Genomic DNA, 22,901 nt, shown 5'->3' on the forward strand with positions numbered 1-22,901 from the left:
GTGCCTGCCACATGGTAGGGGACTCCGTAAATGTTTATCTTTTGAATGAATGAATGAATCAATGAATCAATGAAGATGACCACTTTGGATAACTCTTTCTTGTCAGTCTTAACTCTCCAGCTGTTTTAATCCTTTGGGTCAGTGATGTGTAAGTTTGGATATACATTTGAATTTTAGGTAGAAGTTATTTAAAATAGTAAGTTAGGATTAGTGGAGAATGGGGACCAGGTGTTTGTTTTTGTTTTTTTTAATGCTCACAAATGACTCTGATGCATAGTTAAGATTGAGATTGCTTCAGAGTACCCCACTTCCAGAATATGCCTACAGTTATAATCAAAAGGAGGTCATCATGAGATTCTCTAAGCCTAGTATATCTTTTCTTTCATTCTTATCTATGTTTGTGTAATTATGCTGTTCTTTAAGTATGATTTGGCCATTGCAGAGAAAAATGTGGCTATATTGTTCATTTTAAAGGATACCATACTTTGTGTTTCTTTTTTGGTTACATCTAATTCTGTCTAGTTTTAACTCAAGATCAGCTTCAGGAAAGGTAAATTATTTTGCAGAGTCTCTGCATATTTAAAAAAAAACCCTGAAATTATTTTAGATACCAGTTAAATTGACATGGTAATATATTGGTCTGATCAGAATTTTCCATTCATACTGATAGAAAAAAAAGCAGCTTACTCTGAAGTTTTATACTGTGCTTGCTGTATGCTATATGATGTATATAAAAACAGTAGAATAAGTGTTATAGAAGCTGTAGAATATTTTAAAATATCCAACTTTATGGCTTTCATATTCTAATTTGGTTAAGTATCAACAGGTAAGAGTAAAGTTGGTGTATTATTTTTATTTAAATGGATGATGTTGGAATATTTGAAGATTCTCAGAAATAGATCTCTTTAGAACTTAATCCTTCTTTCCTCTTACTCATATTTTTGATTTGTTTAGAACTCAAAGGCACCTTTTGTTTGGATATTTCATTGTGCAGATTAATAGGAGTCTGCATTTATGAGATTTTTTTTAGTTTTAAAAGCAAAATTTGTGTATCTTCTACCATTCACAAAAATTCTTTTTGGGAAGGGACTGATGTTTTTTTCTCCACATGGTATTGAGACAGTCATCTCTAAACAAAATTCTATTAGTAAATTATGAAGAAGGAAGCATTTAATTTTTTAAAAAATTAATTTAAAAAATCTGTTTGCAGCTTATTCTCGCAGGGGCTCTTAGGATTGCTGACAAAGTAGAGTCAGGAAAGACGTCTGTGGTAGTCCACTGCAGTGATGGCTGGGATCGCACAGCTCAGCTGACCTCCCTGGCCATGCTCATGTTGGATGGATACTACCGAAGCATCCGAGGATTTGAAGTCCTTGTAGAAAAAGAGTGGCTGAGCTTTGGACATCGATTTCAGCTTGTGAGTAAAGAACCGTGACTCATTGTATCACATATGCATGTCATGTAAGGCGTGTGAAAATCATGCCTTTACTCACTAGATATTCATCTAAATCTGATCCTTTGTTCTAATGGGTAAACTTCCCAAGAGAACTTTGAGCTTGTTTTGGAAGCACTGGGTTATCCTGATGTGGCTCTGCAGTCTGGAGCCAGGGTTAGCTGTTTGTCATGCTCCTGACCCAGTCTCTTCCATACTCTCTATCGGGAATAGGAGATACCCTTCTGTGACTTCCACCTTCAAATGATAGTTCAGAGCAGCATGGACTGTTACGGAGCTACAGGGCGCTTCTAGCTTTTCCTGTAGACTTAAAAAAACGTGAGACTGGCCTATTATTCTTAATTTGAAGTAGCCCTACAAAGTAACACTACTCACACAGGATCAGGGTCTAAAACAATTTAGACTGGGACTAAAAGAAATAACAGAGAAAAAATAATTTAATTTAGAGTTGGGAATAAAATAGCTTTTCTGTTACCCTTAATGACCATATGTATGGTAAGTGTTGCAGTTAGTTTTATGGAAATGACAAATTTTTGTGCCCTCTATATGACTTAAAATTTATTTTGTTGTTATCATTCGTATCAAGTCTAAAAGTTGGAAGGGCCTCAGAGTCCAGGGAATGTCTTCTCTGGTGTCCCCGTGAAATGGTTGTTTGGTTTCTTCATTAACACCTCCAGAAATAAGCAGCAAGTCCCTTCCTGAGGCTGTCCAGTCTCACTGAAGAAAGTCTACCTACTACAAACTTTTTCTTCATATGAATTAAAATTTACTTCTCATTTTCTTACATTCCCCTTTGGAGATAAGAAGAACAAATATGACTACTAATCCAAATAAGATAGCCCTGCAAATATTTGAAAGTAGCTGTCTTCCTGTGTCAGTCATAACCTTCAGTTCTGGCAAAATGTCCGTTTTCTTCAGTCTTTTCTCATCCTGATCCCCTCACCCTCCCCTTTGTCCTCTGGACTTTGCTCATGGCTTTCTACAAGTGTGGTACCCAAAACTGTAGTAGTTCCTAAAATAGAGGAATGGGGTTATTATGTCCCTTTTAAAGGATACTGTGCTTTTGTATTTGCTTTTTGTTACAACATACTTTAGATTCATGTAGCTTTTAATTAAATAAACATTCAAGTGGTTTTTAGCTGTGTTTCTGCTAAACTCTAAATTTGGAATCAGCAAACTTGGGAACAGTTACCTTGTAGGCCTTGGTTCTCATGTATGCCCATCCGTGGTATGTGTTAGTTGTAATCATAGAATTTAGAGAGTGCGGAGCAGGAATATTTTCCCAGGAAAGAGGAGCAGTGAGAGCAAATGGTGAGTGTGAGTGTCTCACACTGGGTGGGACTGAGTGGCTGGAGTAGAGTCGAGGGAGGGGCAGGTTTAGAAAATCTGGAGGTGAGAGTTAATATTGTTCAGAGGCCTTGAAGCCCCTGAGAGTGTGATTTTTGGCAGCATTTTCCTAGATTAGCTGAAAGACTTTCTGAAATATGTTTGCTCAGATGCTGTCTCTAATGTTAACCGTTAGTATCCAGTAGCTACCAGCAGTGTTTATGAAAAAACTTGCAAGAAATGGACATTTAAAGGTAGTCTGCTCTTTTGAACTTGAACTGTTAAATAAAATTGGTCATCTGGAGTATCTATTCAAATAGCTCATGTTTTTCAATTCTCTATAAAACGTACTTACCATGAAAAGACCATTAAAAAAAAAAAAAATGGGGCTTCCCTGGTGGCGCAGTGGTTGAGAGTCCGCCTGCCGATGCAGGGGACACGGGTTCGTGCCCCGGTCCGGGAGGATCCCACGTGCCGCAGAGCGGCTGGGCCCGTGAGCCATGGCCGCTGAGCCTGCGCGTCCGGAGCCTGTGCACCGCAACGGGAGAGGCCACAGCGGTGGGAGGCCCGCGTACCGCAAAAAAAAAAAAAGAAAAAAGAAATGAAGAAGAATGAAGTTTTAGTCAGCCAAAGCCGTACATGTTCATATAAATATAACCAAAATCATAAATATTTCAGACTGTTTGAAGTTGCAGTGGATTCCTAAATTATTGAATCTGGTTACCTACTCCATTTTTTCCCCCTTAGTTGTTATCTGAAAGCAGAATTTGACAGTTAAAGGACATCTGATCAAGAGGGTATGCTCACATGGTTAATACAGGGTAATGATTCTCAAACTTTTTGATTTCTGGACCTCTTTCCTTTTTTAACAATTATTGATGACCCGAAAGAACTTTGTTTATATCTATCAGTATTTACCATATTAGAAATTAAATTTTAAAAATTTAAATATTATTTAAAGAAATAAATCTGTTTTCTTAGTCCATTTGGGCAGCTTTATTTCTCACAGTTTTGATGGCTGGAAGTCCAAGTTCAGAGTGCCAGCATGGCCTTCTGGTGAAGGCCTTTTTCCGGGGTGCAGACTGCCAACATTTCGCTGTGTTCTTGAATGGTGGAAGAGGGCTGGGGCCTCTGTGGGGTCTCTTTTTTTTTTTGTGTGGGGTCTCTTTTGATAAGAGCATTAATCCCATTCATGAGGATTCCACCCTCATGACCTAGTTAGCTCCTAATACCATCACACTGGGCATTAGGATTTCAACATGTGAATTTTGGGGGAACACAAACATTCAAACCATAGTACTATTATATATTAACATAAATAACATTTTAAAGAAAAATAACTATATTTTCCAAAACAAATAAAGAAGTTTAATGAGAAGAGTGGCATTATTCTACATCTTTTGCAAATTTCTTTAATGTCTGGCTTAATAGAAGATAGCTAAATTTCATGTCTCCTTCTGCATTCAGTCTGTTGCAATATGTTCTGTTGGTTAAAGAAATGAGGAAAATCTGACCACACACAGATATGTAGGTTGAAAAATAGAGAATATTTTAATTTTTTTCAGGGAATTGTGGATATTTTTCTTTGATACTGTGCCAAAACTCGACAAATGGTAGTTTCTTAGCAGTTAATTGTAATGTGGAATCCAAAACTAACTCAATGAATTTTTCGTTGTTTGTTCTATTAAATTCCTTTGGTCTGTCTTGCACTTTGAATAAATAGATCTCTTACCCATGCATGATTTTGTAACATCAAGTGTTGGTAATTTGGAAAATACTGGCTTACTGATTTACACAGCCCTTCCAATATTAATGCATTTCATTATATAATATAGTCACATTTGTTAATACCGCTACTGATTTTATCAGAAAAGTATTATCAAACTCATTGTAGCAGATAAAAATTTCCCCCAAGTCTAATTTTCACTCAGAAACTTGAATTGTATCATTGGTAACAAATACTGTCCATTGTTTTCCTTGAAGTGACGCATTCACTTTTGTACATTTTCAAAAAAATGTCTGCAAGATATTCAGGTCTTAATAATCATAGTTCATATATTGTTCTTTCAAGTCAAAATGATGTTCCATGAAAAAGCCGTGTTTCCTACCATCCTACTTAAGTCTGCAGCAGAAGCATATTATGTGTATTTCCCATTTTGTTAATAGGATACTTAAAAATTTTGTACTCAGATGGGGAGATTTAATAAAGTTAATAACTTTTACTGCTTCATCAAGGAAACTGGCTTAAGAGAGATTGGCTTTTTTTTTTTCCTTCTTTTACTGCACGTGTTTGGCAAGGAAGAATATAATAACTGCTAGTATAGATTGATTTCAGTGCCTTGCTTCTTGATTCCTACTAAGGTACCAAAAGTTTTTATTCTTCATCACTTTAACACCATTAGTGCAAATGTCAACACATTGAAAAAGGCAAAAAGTGTCTTAGTAATATTATAAAAATAGTTTTGAACTCACAGACCTGCCCTGCTGCCGGAAGTCTGTGGACCATACTTTTAGAATCACTGTTTTTGGGTACAGAGTAGAGGTTTATCTCAGTCACTGGGGGCAGAAGTCTTCAGAGGAGAAAAAAAAATTGAGAAAGTAGGTGAGTGCATGCTTGAGGGGAGATGTCAAGCAGTTTTTAAAAGTTTTCAAAGATTTGTGCTAATGTGATTCTTTTTGAAAGACAGTCTGGAGCTCAGATGCAACAGGTCCCCTTCATGCACTGGCCAAGGTGTTAAAGGAGAAGGGTGCTTCCTGAAGCTAGTGTACAAGGAACTGTTAATATTCAGGGCAAAATCTACAGAAGAAAAATCTGGGCTCTGAGGTCTGGCTGCTCCTGTGTCCCATTATCAGCCTTTTAGGATCTGAGTTTTGTTTATTAAACTGAGTTGTAATTCCTGTTACAAGTGTCTCATGTTAGGAAATAACCTGGAAGTTTGCACATTGAAATGTTAATAGAGATTTCTGCTTGGTGGGATTATGGTAATTTCTGTTTTCCTTGCAGTGCTCTTTTAAAAAGATATTATGAATTTTTAAAAATATTGAGCAAATATTACTTTTCTTGGAAAATAAAATTACTTTCAGTAAAAGCTGAAAAATCCCACAAAGCTTATATAATATTTCATTCTTTGCTTCAGAGACTTGGCCATGGAGATAAGAACCATGCAGATGCAGACAGATCACCTGTTTTTCTTCAGTTTATTGACTGTGTCTGGCAAATGACAAGACAGGTAATTTATCTGGGATATCCATTCTTACATCTCTCTTTTAAGCTGTCCAGTCAGGGTTGGATTTGATCACTGATTATCTTACATTTCATGTAAAATGGAAATTCTTGTAAGTTTTCTAGGTACTAGAACTATTACCTATTATTACATTATGAATTAAGTTAAACGATATTATTTGGAGGTAGTATTAAACACTTGACAATTTGATTCCATTAGCATTTCAATGCATGGCATTGATAATAACCCCTGAGAGGTTTCCTCTTTTGTTTTGGACAATTAGTGTTAAATAATGGCTTTATATTCACCCAGAAACTCATCTGTACATTGCTAAAGGAGGTAAAGAAATGAAATAGGCTAGGTAACGCAAGCGAAATGAAATCATGTTTTAAGCACTTTCGATGGAAAAATGTATTTAGATGGGAATTATGGCAAGGTATGTATGTAATAGATTCAGTTCTTTTTGTTTTTAGGTATGGAAAGAGAGATTATGTTCTTTTAGACTTAATCAACATTCTAGCAAATGGTTTGAAATATTACTGTAAATAGATTTAGTCTTTTGGAAAGATACCAGAGGAGATTGAAAAACACCTGATTTATTATGGGATCACTTCACTAATGAGGCAAGGAATTGGTGTCTTAAAAATGTTTAACTCAGGAAAAATAATCTCAGAACCCAAAAGTTAGATACAGTTCATTGGTGTATCAGTTAATTATTTTTTTTCAGTTAATTATTTATCCAAGAGTTTTATTAGACCTCAAACAACTGGGAGCCTGGTTAGTTTTTCATTAGACTGCCACAGGAACATAAAGCAGTTGCTGGCTCTGCTTGGCTTTAGGATTGTGTTCTGGTTTCAATAAAATACTCTTTATTTCATTAAGAGAAAAATGGTGATCCTCAAGTGAAATACATTAATTACATATCGAATAGTTTATTTTTCTCCCATAAGCATTTCAGTTTGGGTGGATTGTTTTGAAACCTGCTGGCTTAAATGAAGTGTCGTAATAGATATGACTACCGTTTGTTAAGGCTGGTATTTTAACACATGATGCAAATGTGTATACAATTCAGTTTTGTTCTACAAATTAGGCCCTTGGCATACTAGGGGGAAGGGAGACACAACATGCTTATTAGTTTAATAATGTTTACTGCTTCTTGGAGTAGGTTTGAATTTTTCCTTTGGAACTGCCTTTGAGATAGTTTTTGATATATTAGCTATTACAAATCCTTATCAATCCTTTTTTTTGGGGGGGGGTGTTTGACCATAAACAATAGGACCTACTTTTGACCATTATCAATCTTTAAGTAATATTTGACAGTGTTGGTAAAAATCAAATATGCCATATCAAAGGACTACAGAAGTCATCATTGATGGTTAAGTGTACTGCTTTCTGGGGAACATACCTTGAAGGGAGCAATGTGTGTGAACTATTAGTTCTGGTATATTTGTTAGAAAAACAAAATCAGTCCCATTTACCAATTGTTCACATAGAAGAGTACATGACAAATGCATTTCTTTCTTAGTAGTTGTGTTAACTTTTTATATGCTGTATATCTAAAAGCAATTTAACTAATTTTGAGCCTAAGTTAATAAATAATGTAATACCAGTTTAATCTTGTTTCGTTGATAGAACTTAAAATACCACTATAGTTGTGAGTCTTTATTGTAAATGTCTGCTTATATTTTTCTGTATGATATTTTCTTCCTGAGCATTGAATGTGTTAGATAGTAATAATGTTTATTGGCAATCGTCAGTTTTATGACTAATTGAATGTGCAGAGATTTAAATAGCAAATTTGTTAAAATGGGACCAATAATGTAATTAGCCAGATTCTACAGCTCCTTCTGCCCTCATCCTCATCCTCTCAGTCCTGGGATCAGGAAGCAGTTGATAAAGGGCCCTTTAGAGTTTAAACATGTAAGGAGACAAAATATTCCTCCTCTGCTCAGAATTTTAAAAACAAGAGCAGCAGTTACTACTCTATTTAAATAATGCTCTAAAATAATGCTATTTTAGTTTTGTTGTCAGGAAATGCTCACTGATTAAGCCATCTTCTCATAACTGAGATAATAGTTTTGCCACAAAGATGAAAGACTAATCATAGGCTTAGCTCCTTTGGCTTGCTATGTAATGAGTCAGGGTGCATTCATGGTTGACTAATAAATAAGGCTGTTAAGAGTGTGTATCAGTACAGGAGATGGGGCGACTTCCCTGGTGGTGCAGTGGTTGAGTCCGCCTGCCAGTGCAGGGGACACGGGTTCAATCCTTGGTCCGGGAAGATGCCACATGCCATGGGCTAAGCCTGTGTGCCACAACTACTGAGCCTGTGAGCTACAACTGCTGAGCCCGCGTGCCACTACTGAAGCCTGTGCGCCCATGCTCCGCGATAAGAGAAGCCACTGCAATGAGAAGCCCATGCACTGCAATGAAGAGTAGCCCCAGCTCGCTGCAACTAGAGAAAGCCCGCACGCAGCAACGAAGACCCAATGCAGCCAAAAATAAGTAAAAAATTAAAAAAAAAAAACAACAGTACAGGAGATGGGATTTGTTCTGTAAATGAATGAATGAGATTTGACAAAGTTTCTTACAATTGATTGGCTTTATGTTGGCATGTGCTTTATTACCTGCTTCATTTGCTTCACAGCCACAAAAATTATTATTCAAGAATTGTTCAAGAAGATAAATTGTTTGAGAAGATAAATTTGCCACGTTACCGTGCTTATAAATTTAGGAAACTTCAAGGCAAAGTTGTTTTCATCCCTGTCCCTTTTGCATGCAGTTCATACTGTTTTCCTCCACTATGGGGTAGGGATCATTCTAAGAAAAATTTGGCACCAATATTTATTTCCCAAATCCACAATCCAAATATTCATGGAATTCCTTTTCACAGTCCTGTAAATGGTACAGTGCTACATAGAAGCTTTCAGATAATTCTTGAAACATTAGATGGATAGGATGGATTATACTAAATCCCTTACCCTCCTTCCTGGGATCTGTAATTGGTCCTTGATACATTCCCCCAAAATTGTGTTGTTTGTGTAATAGCAAGACATCCAGTCAAGCACTTGTCCTAGGTTAAAGAGACAGTGAATTTTCTTTTTTTAGAAAGAGGCTGCCAGAGTACTGGATTACAAGATATCCTGGTTTGAGTGCATGTTCCTTGAAAAGATAAGTAGGTTGGCTTTTAAATGATCTGCATGTCTGCCTTGGAATTTATTTTTGTGCATTGCTGACATTTTCTGGAGACGTCGATATTTTTTTGTGTAATTCCTAGAAACAAAACTATGTTGAAAATTTAAAGAAACATCTTACTATGTTGCTTATGGTCATTTTTGGCAGAGAAAGACAAGTCAGAATTTATTAGGCTCAAGTTGAGGGTTAATTGATATAAACGGATGCAGAAACATCAAGATCAGACCATTCAAACTCTTACTGTACAAGAAAAGGAGATATTAGGAAAAATTATCTCAGAAAATAATTTTGAACAGAAGACCAAGCAGATAATGCCATAATGGCTTAGAAATATATAGTCTTGAATATTGTTCAGCCTAATTTTAAGAAGTATTACAAAGGATCTGCCAGTATACAGGGATGAATATGCTTGAGAAAATGTCTTAATAATTTTGTGTGTTTGTGGTGTTTGATTTTGCAGTTTCCTACAGCATTTGAATTCAATGAATATTTTCTCATTACCATTTTGGACCACCTATATAGCTGTTTGTTTGGAACATTCCTCTGTAACAGTGAACAGCAGAGAGGAAAAGAGGTAAAACATGAGCCCTGACCCTCCCCCCTGTATCCCTAATATGTGCTTTCTCTACTAGAGTGCATCCTCTGATGGATTTCAACTGAACATTTGTTCTTTTGGATGATTCCTTTAGCTATATTTTATTTTATATGCTGTAATATGCTTCTTTCCATACATCTGAACCTGATCTATTTTAAAGCACCTCTGTCACAAGGCTGAATATGCTAGCCAGCTGTCAATTGAGTTTATGGGTAGGAAGCAGTGTCTCCTAAAGAGAACTGAAGTATGTGTAGTCTTAGGAGTGCCCATGTACCTGTCACTCCCTGCAGGATGGAAATCCATCAAAACAGGTGCAGAAAAATATAATTAGCAAAAAAAATGTATTTGAATGAATGGACAGCTCACTTCCCCAAATATATGCTGCATATGTATGAGCCATTTTAAAAGTTTTTTTTAAATTGTAAAATAATACCATAAAACATTCGAACACTGAAAAGATATTAAGCAGAAAGTTAAAATTTGTTACCCCACTAGCCCAGAGTTACCACTTTTAAGTGGTTGATATTATTTAGAAGAAACCTTGTATGCATTACATTTCAGGTTGTCTTCCTCAAAACACATCTATCCTATGTATGAAATTCTAAATTATCTTGATTAGTGTCTCCCTCTGCTTCAGTTTTCATTCTAAAAAATGTGGCTATAAAATAGTTTCTTCATGTTTTTCTATAAAGCCTAGTAGCAAAGAATGCTTGCTCTGGAGCCAGGCTGCCTGGGTTCAAATCTTGGATCTTTGACTTACTGTGTGAAGTTGGGCAAGTTAATTTAGGCTTCTGTAAAGTAGGGATAATAGTACTTATTTACTAAAGTACTTAATACTGCTTACTGTTGTGAGGATTACATAAAATAAGCCATACAAAACACTATAATAACTGCCATGTAGTAAGTGCTTCCTAGACTAGAAATTCCTTGACGACCGGTATTAAATTTTTTAATTCACCATTACATCTTCAGTATGTAGCATGCAGTAAATATTTCCGTGCATAGTAGGCAGTCAAGAATTTATTGAATGTCTCATAAACAGTTGACATTTGTATATAAAGCTATGCATTTACTTACCATATGACCTGGTAATCACACTACTGGGTATTTATCCTAGAGAAATAGAAACTTTTGTTCCCACAAAATTCTGATTTTCTTCCCACAAATGTTCATACCAGCTTTACCTACAGTGGCTGAAAACTGAAAACAACCTAAATGCCCTTCACCTGTGGTATTTCTATATGATGTAGTACTACTCAGCAATAAAAGAAACAATTATTGGTACAAAAAAAGAATTTCTTGCATGTTAGGTAATTAATAGATAACTTCCAAAGATACTTTCATTTTTTGAGAGCCTCAGATAGGATTCACTATATCTTTAAAAAAAGAAATGTTTTTAAAACTGAGTTATAATTTGCATTCCATAAAATACACTCTTTTAAAGTGTATAATTTCGTGGGTTTTAGCATCTCTAGAGTTGTATAGGCATCACCACCATTAATTTCAGAACACTGAAAAGAAACCCCATACCTATTAGTAGTTGCTTCCCATTCTTCTCTCCTCTCAGACCCTGGCAAACACTAATCTGTCTCTTAATTTGCCTCCTCTGGACATTTCATATAAATGAAATCAGTCAGGGTGTGGCCTTTGTGTTTGGCTTCTTTCACTTAGCATAATGTTTTCAAGGTTCAATTTGTAGCGTGTATCAGTACTTCATTCCTTTTTATGACTGAATCATCCATTGTATTGATATACTGCATTTTATCCATTTATCAGTTGATGGTCTTTTGGGTTGTTTCTACTTTTTGGCTACTATGACTGATGCTACTTTGAACATCTGTGTACTGGGTTGTGTGTGCATGTGTTTTCACTTCTCTTGGGTATATACCTAAGAGTGGAATTGCTGGTATGGTAACTCTGTTTAACTTTTTGCAGAACTGCACAGTTTTCCAATACCCTCTAATTTTAATCTAAGTGGGGCTGTCACCACAGTGTCTTGAGTTCTCTCCCCCTCTGAAACAATTTAAATGAACACAATATACCTCTTTACAAATTCCATCTAAAGTATAATTAGCTTATGTAATGGAGAATCTTTTTCCTTCTTATAGAATCTTCCCAAAAGGACTGTGTCATTGTGGTCTTACATAAATAGTCAGCTGGAGGACTTCACTAATCCTCTCTATGGGAGCTATTCCAATCATGTCCTTTATCCAGTAGCCAGCATGCGCCACCTAGAGCTCTGGGTGGGATACTACGTAAGGTGGAATCCACGGATGAAGCCACAGGTATGCCCTGCAATATACAATGAGAGTTTTTATCCATGCAGTTGTATGAATTACATTCGTCCCCTTTAAAGCAGCTAGAAAAATTATCTGTGCATATTTAAAGCTTTCACTTTTTCCTGTTAACAGTTTTAATTGCATAGTAGAAAAAGCACTACATAGGGATAATCAGTACACTTGGTTCGTATCATGACTCGCTTGTTTGGCCTTGGACAAGTCACTTATGTTTTGTCTTTTTTCCCCTCTTCTATAAAATGAGGGCGCTGGACTAGAAGTCTTGTTTTAATAGGCTGGAGAAAATAGCTTTAGGAAAGTTAAAAGCCTAACAAAATTCTGGTTGATTTTTAAAAAATGTTATGGAATATTTACTGCTTAGAACTGTTTAAAAGACTAAAAAGTCTGCAACTAAATGACAGGAAATCTTTGAGTATTGGCTTTTAGATTACATTGTTACTTAATTATTTGTTGTATTTGGCTAAGTACCAGTTTCAGGGTATTCTGTGGAAACACTTGGGGGGCACTAGGGAAGCCAGTGAAAAGAGCAGTGGTGTCAGAGGAGTCCCTGAAGTTAGTTTTCACTGATGTTCTGGAAAGGTGGGTGTGGTTCCCATAGCTGAAAACACACATTGCAGCATTGAGGGAAGGCGCTCTATACTGGAATGACTTGACTTTGGGTTTGTTTAGGATTGCCTAGTTAAATAATTTTAGGGTGTGCTGCTCTTGTAGGAGCCCATTCACAACAGATATAAAGAACTTCTTGCTAAACGAGCAGAGCTTCAGAAGAAAGTAGAGGAACTACAGAGAGAAATTTCCAACCGATCAACCTCATCCTCGGAGAGAGCCGGTTCTCCTGCACAGTGTGTCACTCCTGTACAGACTGTTGTGTGAGAGGGCTACTGGATGGGGCCATTGGTCATCGCCATGAACTCTGATTACAGTGGCAGCTTCATGAGGAGAAAGTTTCTGAATATAGAACCCATCTGTGAGAGAACTTAAGTCACTTTATTTATTTTAAATCTCTCTAGGATGAGTTTAGAACTGTAGCAGTGCAGGTGGTTTAAGTGAAATAACCCCACATGTAAGTACATGATTATGACACTAATCTTATAAGTCACCCAAAGAACATTAAAATGCTTCAGTCCTGGATCCACAGTGGGAACAAGTTTCTGATTTTAAAAGGAAAATGCTGTCTCAGAAATTTTGGTGTGTGGTAAAATCAAAACACAAACTACTTCAGAAATATACTTCTTGATGGAAGAGCACTCATTGCACAGAAGGAGGAGCATCAGTTTTCAAACCAAACCAATACTGACATTTCATGGCATTATACATACTGGGCTTCAGTGTCATAGTCAAGATCATTTGATGCTCCTTTGCCCATCATGGGTTTTTCCTTTTTGTAGTAAGTGATTTACTTTCACCATTCAAAACTCGTGTTCTTCATATAATAAGGCAAAGTCTTGAGGATATTATGGTGTAGTAATAGTTGAAAATTATTGCTGTCATTATTTATGTACTTAATTTAAGATGTATTAGATAGCTGTTCCAAAATGATGCCTTACAGATGTGCTTGGGAGGAGGATGGAGAGGAGAAAGTGGTAGCCATCCAGGATTTCAAAGAATTCCACATCCTTCAGATTAGTTTCCATTTGCACAATTACTAGAAACATCATGAAACATATTTAAAAAACTCATTATCTGCCCTACTTTATTATAGTTACATTTGTTTTTTGAACACAGAGAAGTTAACTGGCAAATTTTGAGGCAGTATGTAAAAGTTTAGTAGGATTGACATTTTTTCTGAAGTCTGTATAAATAGCATATGGTGAGAAGTACTGTGCTCAAATTTTACATGAAATATTTGACTATTACTTTCCTTTGCAAATTCTATAATTCCACTGAATGATTAAGTCTACCAAAGAATTTATTGCATGTAAAAATGTATTACAGTCTCAATGCCAGTAAAGGAAATCCTGCTTCACTTTTTGGCTGCTACAGTAAGAATTCAGCGCTGGTATAAACACTTGACTCCCTGGTGTCTATTTTACTCTGTATAAGAGCCATATGTTATGTACTGTAACACAAAGGAGCTTCTTGTCCCTTGGGTCTTTAATTAAAAGAAAAATTCAACTGACTTTTAAACTTTGTCCTTGTTCTAAGTTGTTTGCCTTAAGTTTCTTTTGCAGAAATGTTATTTGGAATTTTTTGAGGAAAGGGGTGTTTCATAGCAGCTGCTCTAAAGGAAATGTTCAGTTTGATCAGATAAATCAAATACTCAAAATCAGTGTTTTTTCACTTGTTAACTCACTAGTCTGAACCTTTTGCCCTGCTCTTGGTTTTGCAATGAGTAAGTATAATTTCCGTTATTAGTACATCCAGTATTAGCAAAATCGGTACCAAAATGATTTTATCATTGAAATTTGTTATAAGAAAATTTATAACAGTATTTAAGTGACCAGTCTGTCAGTATTAAAGCTAAATTTTCTATTCCAAATATTTTATAAATCCATTCTCTCTGTGCATTGTACCATTTCCCTCCCTTAAGCCTTTATCATCTTGGTCTGATGCCACATAAAAGAATGTAGATGACTGAAGAGGTTCAAGAATTTAAAACTTCTAGTCTTAATACCCTCATATTCACTTGAAATTCCATTCAAAGCAATCTAATTCCATTCAGAATCTAAATTCCATTCAGAGCAATCTAAGTGCAAATCTATCACTTCTCCTTTTAAAACTTTCCAGGGGTTTCCTTTTACCTTTTGCAGGAGTCTCCAAAGTGGAGTGCCTTTAAGATGATCCTTTAGTGAAGACATCAGCATCACGGTGGCACCAGTGCTTCCTTTTCTCTCCCTTCGACTTCTAACGAATCAGACATCCATAACTGGACACAAGTGCCTCTGCACAGCATACCAGGACACCTGAGAGAGATTCATCTCTGTATCTGAAATTGGGTGAATGAAACCTCAAAGGAGGCTAGGGAGCCAAGGGAGATGTGGTGACACTGGCTGTGGCGGCAGCAGCAACCTCTCCAGCAGAGGAGGTGGAAAGTGCAAAGGGTAAGTATAAGTCTACTCAGCTTGTGGGCTGCAGTTGGAGGGTCCCATTGCTTTTCAGCGACACCCCAGATTTCTGAGGAGAGATCTCCATGACAGACCAGTAATGAGTAAAGGAACTGAAACAGTAATCAAAAAAATCCCAACACAGAAACCTACAGTACCAGATGGCTTCAGTGGTGAATTCTACCAAACATATAAAGAAGAATGAACACAATCTTCCTCCAAACACTTCCAAAGTATTAAGGAGGAGGGAACTCTTCCAAAGTCATCTACGAGGCCAGCATTACATTGATACCAGAACCAAATGAGGATACAAGAAAACTACAGACCAATATCCCTGCTGAATATAGACGCAAAAACTCTCAACCAAATATTAGCAAACCAAATTCAAGGACACACAAATAGGATTATATACCATGACCAAAGTGGGATTGATCCCTTGTATGCAAGGATGATTTAACATATGCAAATCAATAAATGTAATAATACATCACTTCAGTAAAATGAAAGAAAAATTATATGATCATTTCAATAAATGCAGAAAAAGGATCTGACAAAATACAACATCCTTTCATAATAAAAACCTTTAACAGATTGGGTAAAAAAAGAATATACCTCAATATAACAAAGGCTGTGTACCATAAACCCACAGCTGTTAATGGAGAACAGTTGAAAGTTTTTCCTCTAAGATCAGGAACAAGACAATGATGCCCACTCTCACCACTCATATTCATTATAGTATTGGAATTCCTAGCTACACCAACTAGGCAAGAGAATTTAAAAAGGCATCCAAATCAGAAAGGAAGAAGTAAAATGTCTCTATTTGTGATGATTTGGTTTTATATATAGATAATCCCAGAGTCAACCAAAACACTGTTGGGACTAATCAACAATTTCAGTAAAGTTCCAGGATACAAAATCGTCATACATAAGTCAGTTGCATTCCTTTGCACTAATGATGAAGCATCTGAAAACAAAATATTGATAAAACTATCCCACTCAAAATAGCACAAAAACAATATACTACTGAGGAAAAGTTTAACCAAGGAAGTGAAAGATCTGTACAATGAAAACTACAAGGCTGCTGAAAGAAATCAAAGATGACACAAATGGAAAGACATCCTATGTTCATGGATTGGAAGAACCCAATGGAGGACTTTACTAGATGTCCTTACTACCCAAAGCTATCTACAGATTCAGTGCAGTTCCCATCAAAGTGCCAAAGGCATTCTTTTACAGACACAGAAGAAAGAATCCAAAAATTTTTGTGGAACCACAAAAAAGCCCCGAACAGCCAAAATAATCCTGAGAAAAAAGAACTAATCTGTGGATATCATGCGTTCAGGTTTCAAACTATATTACAAAGCCACGGTAATAAAAACATTATGGTACTGGCACAAAAATAGACACATTGACCAATGGAATAGAATAGAAAGCCCAGAATTAAATCCCAGTCGTCACCTAATATTTGACAAGGGAGCCAAGAACACCCAATGGGGAAAGGATAGTCTCTTCAAAAAGTGGTGCTGGGAAACCAGAGAAGAACACATGCACAACAATGAAATTGGATGCCTAGCTAACACCATTCACAAAAATTAACTTGAATAGTGATAAGTGCTGTGAATAAAACAGGCTAATTGGATAGTAAATGAGGAGATGAGGGGGCAATTTTTGATAATGTAATCAAGTCCTGCTTTGAATATATTAACAGAAATCATAATTTAAAAAAAAATAACTTGAAATGGATCAAAGACTTAAACATAAGACCTGACACCATAAAACTTCTAGAAGGGGAGAAGCTCCTTAATATTGGTCTTAGCAATGATTTTTTGGACATAACGCCAAAAGCACAAACAAAAGCAAAAAACAAATGGGACTACATCAAACTCAGAATTCTGCACAGCGTAAGAGACAAAAAATGAAAGGATAACCTACTGAATGGGAGAAAAATTTTTGCACACCATATATTAAATAAGGGCTTAATGTCCAAAATATATGTAAACAATACATACAACTTAATAACAACAAGAAAACCCAATCCAGCTAAAAAATGGGCATAACTAAATGGACATTTTTCCAAAGAGGATATCAGAATGGCAAACAGGTACATGAAAAAATGCTCAACATGCCTAATCTTCAGGGAAATGCAAATAAAAACCATAATAAGACACCTCATACCTGTTAGAATGGCTGTCACCAAGAAGTGACATAATGGGTGCTGGTGAGGATGTGGTGAAAAGGGAACCCTTATACAGTTGACACTTAACACAAGTTAGAACTGTGCAGGTCCACTTAGATTTTTTTTCAGTGAACTCTGAGTTTGGTTGAATCTGAATGCAGAAATGCTTTTGTTCAAGTGTTCAACTGTACATCTACAAGGTTCAACTGTACATCTACAAGTACAGTGTTCAACTGTACACTGTTGTGGGAATGTAACCTGGTCCAACTACTATGGACAACAATATGGAGGCTCATCAAAAATTTCAAAATTGGTCTTCCCTGGTGGCGCAGTGGTTGGGAGTCCGCCTGCCGATGCAGGGGACGCAGGTTCGTGCCCCGGTCCGGGAGGATCCCGCATGCGGCGGAGCGGCTGGGCCCGTGGGCCATGGCCACTGGGCCTGTGCGTCCGGAGCCTGTGCTCCGCAATGGGAGAGGCCACAGCAGTGAGAGGCCCGCGTACCACAAAAAAAAAAAAAAAAAAATTTCAAAATTGAGCTAACATACTTCCAGGTAGATACCCAAAGGAAATGAAAATAGAATTTCAAAGAGAATATATGCATTCCCAGGTTTACTGCAGCATTATTCACAATAGCCAAGATATGGAAACAACCTAAATGCCCATCAATAGATGAATGGATACAAATGATGTGTTATATATACACAATAGAATATTATTCAGCCACGAGAAAGGAAGATATCCTGCCATTTGCAACAACATGAAGGGACCTTGAGCACATTATACTGATATAAGTAAGTCAGAGAAAAAGACTGCATGATCTCATATGTGGAATCTAAAATAGTCAAACTCAAAAACCAGTAAAATGGTGGTGACCAGGAGATGGAGCTTAGAGGGATAAGATCGATGTTAAGGGTACAAACTTGCAACAAGCAGTAAATAAGCCATAGAGATAATGTATAATATAATGAATATAGACAATATTATACTATAATTATGTGATAAATATCACTACAGTGGCAATCATTGTACACCTTGAAATTTATACAATGTTACATGTCAAATTTGTTCAATTAAAAAGAAACCCTTATAATAAAGATGTTTCTAACACAGCTACTTGCAAGCTGTGTTCAGCACAGTGTCATTTTAGGGACTGGAAGTGATACCCACCCATTTTGTAATGCATGTTAAGAGGACATAATAAAGATACTTCCTGCAAAGCTAGCTGAAGCTGTGTTCAGCAGTGTTATTTCAGTGCATGCAAATGATACCCATTCTGTAATGCATGTAATGAAGAAAAACACTTGTAATAAAAGTGTTTCTAACAAATGTAAATCTAAAAAAAAAAAGATAATCCATTGAGGTGTGTGGAAGCCTGGGAGGGTGGTCTTAGCACTTTTTATATATTTACACAAAACTTTTGAGTGGAGAGTTCTGTGTTTTATAACTTTATATTTATCTGTGAGTATTGGTTGCATAGGTGTACCTTTTTCCTTTATGATCAGGGATATAAAATTTAGAGGCCTGTGTGGTTAAGTCGAAGCTCCTGAGCCTCCTGTCACTTGTCTGCTTACCCTTCTATTCTCATCAGCATACCTCAACTTTTATGTACTAGTACTGCTCAGCTAGTCCCAATTCTCCCATATAAAGGGCAGACTCCTGCCTCCTTGCTTTTGTTCATTTTACCTTGTTGACCTGGAACTGTTCTCCCTTGGAGTTACTCCTGTTTTGTAGAGTTTAGGCATCATTTCCTCCTCCAGGATATGATCCCTGTTCATCACTCCCTTCTCTGCCATGCCTCACCTCCCTCTGTGCCACCGCCTCTGTGGTACACATGCCACCACCACACTGTACCGAAACGTGTAATTCAGGTGTCTACAGCCCGCCTGTAAGCATACCTTGCTTGCTAAGGAAGAAAACTGTACATGTAAGCAGAGGTGTACACACAATTTTAGGAGATTCACAAATACCCCCAAATCTAAGGACACTTAATTAAAAACTTTGTAGACAATGAATTCAGTAAAAGGCCTAACAAGCTTAGTGCCCAGACAGCCACTACAATTCATGCTGTTGTCTAGATAAAATCCTAGAACTCCATTTCAATCCCAGGGGAGGCAAAAAAAGGAATTGCTTTAATATCTAGTTAACATGTTCATTAGTACTCTTAAGAGTATCTTAACATTATACCATGAGATAATCCAGTTTTGTTGGGCCTAGTATCTATGTAAGCATGAAAAAGGCAAGTAAATTATGTAGTAAATACCATATATTCTTACTGTTCCTCATAATACGTTAATGTCCTATTTAAAAGTGTATTTTTTTGATAGAATGCAACAAATAAAGCCTTTATTAACAGGCTGTTAAGGAAAATTTCAGTGTCCTTAAGAAAGCTGCTTTATTGATTTCAGTGGCAAATTTATAAAAAGTTAACATGTCTTGGTCTATTCAAAATTGCGATTTACATTATTAACACAATGACAATTGCATGTGTACAGTTAATATTGCACTCACACTGTACACCAATAAAAGTAAATAGCCAAGGGGTTCTTCTAAGTTTTAAGATTAAAAACCATAATGCCTTGAAATAAATAGCATGATTACAAACAGGTATTATCTAAAAATACAAACATATATGCTTTACAACACCTCCCGTTCTCTCTTCATTCTAAAACCTCATTTACAATTTGTTTATAGTTTTAAACATGCTTTTGTAATCTTCACAGTTAACTGATTTAAAATGAATGCTTCGGTCTTCAAAAATTTTTAATGGTGGATTAACATCGATAAAGGTGTATTTAACACTGATCAATGTTTGAAGTGTCAAAAGAAAACAATCCTCTTAAATATGTATAAATATTTAAATATAGAAAACCTCCATCAATAGTTGAAACAAAGTACATTTAATGGTTGCATTGAAAAGGAGAAGTGGGCAATTCACGCCAGGGGAAGATTTAAAAACGAGACTTTTCAAACACTGCCTATGGGACAGCCTCATACTTTGATAATTTAAACCTCATTTTACTTAGATATATAGAGCTATTAAAAAAATCACACCCACAAGTAAAACATTGGTAATTTGTTTACAAAGTGCAATATCTCAGTACAGCAAATTCATCTCAAACAAGGAAACAGAGTACGTGTGGCTTCTTGGCCTTTAAAACTTCCCCTGGTTTCCACTTAGATGGGTTAACATTTAGTTGTGATATGTAACACAAGAAGCCTATGTAATGAAGCTTGGGCCCCTTAATACCTGCTATTAATTAATTCCAACGTAAGAGTATAAGACCTGGAAAGTAAACTGTCAACATCTGATTGATGAGGTACGGATTATGTGAGTAACATTTATGACCTGGTACCAGTCAGTAATCCCAACACAAACTATTGCTCTGTAATGAATTCTGTATGGTTTGCATGTCCTTCAATAACTGAAGATTTTTCCTGCTTTTTTCTCCAGGTCTCGGTTTGGCAAAGTCCTTCTTATTTGTGGTCCCTGTGGTTGCAGAAGAACGGCCGCTGCTGTTTCCTTCTTCAAGAGTCTTTTTGGTGGTTCTTAATCCCCTCTTCTGCTTCTCCAACTTCTGTTTCTCCAGCTATACCAAAAAACCAAGGCAGGGAAAAAAGGAGAAATTAATGAAAACATATTTTTCTGAAAACTGTTATTTCTAACTCTCATACTAAAACACATATAATATATTCTGGGTTTATATTTTTAAAGGCTTCAAAAATCTATTGTACTAGTCATTTAACAGTGTTTAAAATATATAGTGACATAAACACCTGTTAGCAAGAGTCAACACATCAATTCTGGTGCTGTATCAGAAGTTAAGACTTGCCAAAGTGCAGCACAGGGTGAGTGAGAAGCAAGGGAGTTCGGGGGAAGGTCTCAGGGAGGCGGCAAAAAAATCTGACGTGGGAAATGGAAGACAAGATTTTAATACACGAAGGAGAAAGGCATCCTAGAAACTAGTCTGCACAGACAAAGAAGCACGTTGCAGATGGATGAAGGGATGTAATGGTAATGTATTAATACTATGAAAAGGATTTTTAATTTTATTATTTCACCTTTTAGAATAATTTAATTTCAAATAGAGAGCTTTATTTTTACTTTAGCTGCTGGCACACTGGTGTTCCATTAGAATAAAGTTAAATCTAATGTACAGGAAACAAATTAGATCATTACTCCTATAGGAATCATTTGCTTGTATTTATTGTTTTATTTTTAGTATGTGAACTTTGGAAAAAAATGCTTATAAAGCTAGGTTTTGGACCCCAGTCTGCATCATACCTCTGCCATTTACCAGTGAGCCAGTATGTCCTTGGGCCAGTTACATAGTTTCATTTTAGGGTATGCCCACTTCCCAGGACCTTGGCTCCAGTTTCCTCATTTGTAAAATGAAATATATACTCACCTCATAAGCCTTCCATGAAAATTAAATAAGATGACATAGAGCACTCAGCATTGTGCCTATTACACAGCAACCAATTAATAAATGTCTGCCAACCTGTTCTGCTACCAGTCTTCTCCGTTTCAGTCAGCTGTACCACCGTCCTCTCCCTCCACATGATATCCAGCGGCAAGCAGCCCTGATAATTCTATTTCCAAGACTCACCTCAAATCTGTCTACTTCTCCCCAACTGCAGTCACCGGTGACCTCTGATCAAGATAAGCTTAAATGGCGTAGTTGGTCTCGCAGCCTCTCTCCTGTCTCTACCCCCTCCCGGCAGTCACAGTCTTCTCTTAAATACACCAGTCATTACACTTCTCTCTGGATGGAAACCCTGGAGTGTGACTTCCCATTGCACTTAGTAGATACTAAATACATGGTTGTTTTATTAATATAATTAGAAACATAAATGTAACTAAAGATCTTTTTCACATATTTACATCCGATTTATTCCTTTAGAAATTAAGAATTTCTAGGTGTTTTTAAAAAGACTTGGGTAAACTCGGAACCATTTAAACTCATCACAGAGGTAAAGCTTGTTCATATAAGAATATGAAATATATTCAGTACTTGGAAGATGTATTTTAGATTATAAAATCTACTCTGAGACTTCAAGACAGTGTCCTCTTTCTTAGCCTGCTTAACACCATTTCTTAATAACTAATGCAATGAATTAATAAGTGTCTACAGTGAAAAATACTTCCTGTAGCTTTCTTTCTATGATACACTTACAAGGGCATCAATTAACATATTTGAAGAAAAGGGGTTATTTTGTTGTGTTTTACTCTTGTTTTTTTAATTATTAGAAACGAGTTAAGGAAAACAGTTACCTGGGCTTGATATTTTCGAACTTTAGTTATTTGATTGGCCTTTGCCTCCATCCTGCCCACTAATGCCTCCAGTTCGCACTCTAGGTTGTCTTTCAGTTCAGTGGTTGGTGATTCTTGGATAAGTTTCGCAAGCTGCTGGTGGTCACTGTATAAAAAACAGGAGAGCCTGGTTAAGTTTCCTGTGTCAGCTGGTTAAGTCCACTACATCTCACTCACCATGGGACCACTGCTCTGCGCATTAAAAAACGACTCAATTTTGGGACTTCCCTGGTGGTCCAGTGGTTAAGACTTCGCCTTCCAGTGCAGGGGGTGCAGGTTC

At 36.5% G+C, this 22,901-nt stretch overlaps 2 protein-coding genes across 2 annotated transcripts in view; one reads left to right on the top strand and one right to left on the bottom strand.

Annotated features, from left to right (window-relative positions):
• MTMR2 (myotubularin related protein 2) overlaps positions 1-14,204 on the top strand; it is a 108,344-nt gene extending 94,140 nt beyond the window's left edge. Inside the window, exons 11-15 of the mRNA XM_082659928.1 lie at positions 1,211-1,417; positions 5,917-6,009; positions 9,659-9,772; positions 11,902-12,078; positions 12,802-14,204. Coding sequence (XP_082516054.1) covers positions 1,211-1,417; positions 5,917-6,009; positions 9,659-9,772; positions 11,902-12,078; positions 12,802-12,963 — 753 coding nt within the window. The 3' untranslated portion in view covers positions 12,964-14,204. The remainder of the gene's footprint in view (positions 1-1,210; positions 1,418-5,916; positions 6,010-9,658; positions 9,773-11,901; positions 12,079-12,801) is intronic.
• A 5,420-nt stretch (positions 14,205-19,624) lies between these two features.
• Positions 19,625-22,901, bottom strand: part of CEP57 (centrosomal protein 57) — a 47,339-nt gene continuing 44,062 nt past the window's right edge. Inside the window, exons 10-11 of the mRNA XM_082660179.1 lie at positions 22,583-22,727; positions 19,625-20,897 (exon numbers count right to left, since the gene is read on the bottom strand). Of these exons, the coding sequence (XP_082516305.1) occupies positions 20,667-20,897; positions 22,583-22,727 (376 nt within the window). The 3' untranslated portion in view covers positions 19,625-20,666. The remainder of the gene's footprint in view (positions 20,898-22,582; positions 22,728-22,901) is intronic.

The sequence above is a fragment of the Grampus griseus genome, assembly GCF_964374135.1.
Source record: "Grampus griseus genome assembly, chromosome: 8".
Classification (NCBI taxonomy): domain Eukaryota; kingdom Metazoa; phylum Chordata; class Mammalia; order Artiodactyla; family Delphinidae; genus Grampus; species Grampus griseus.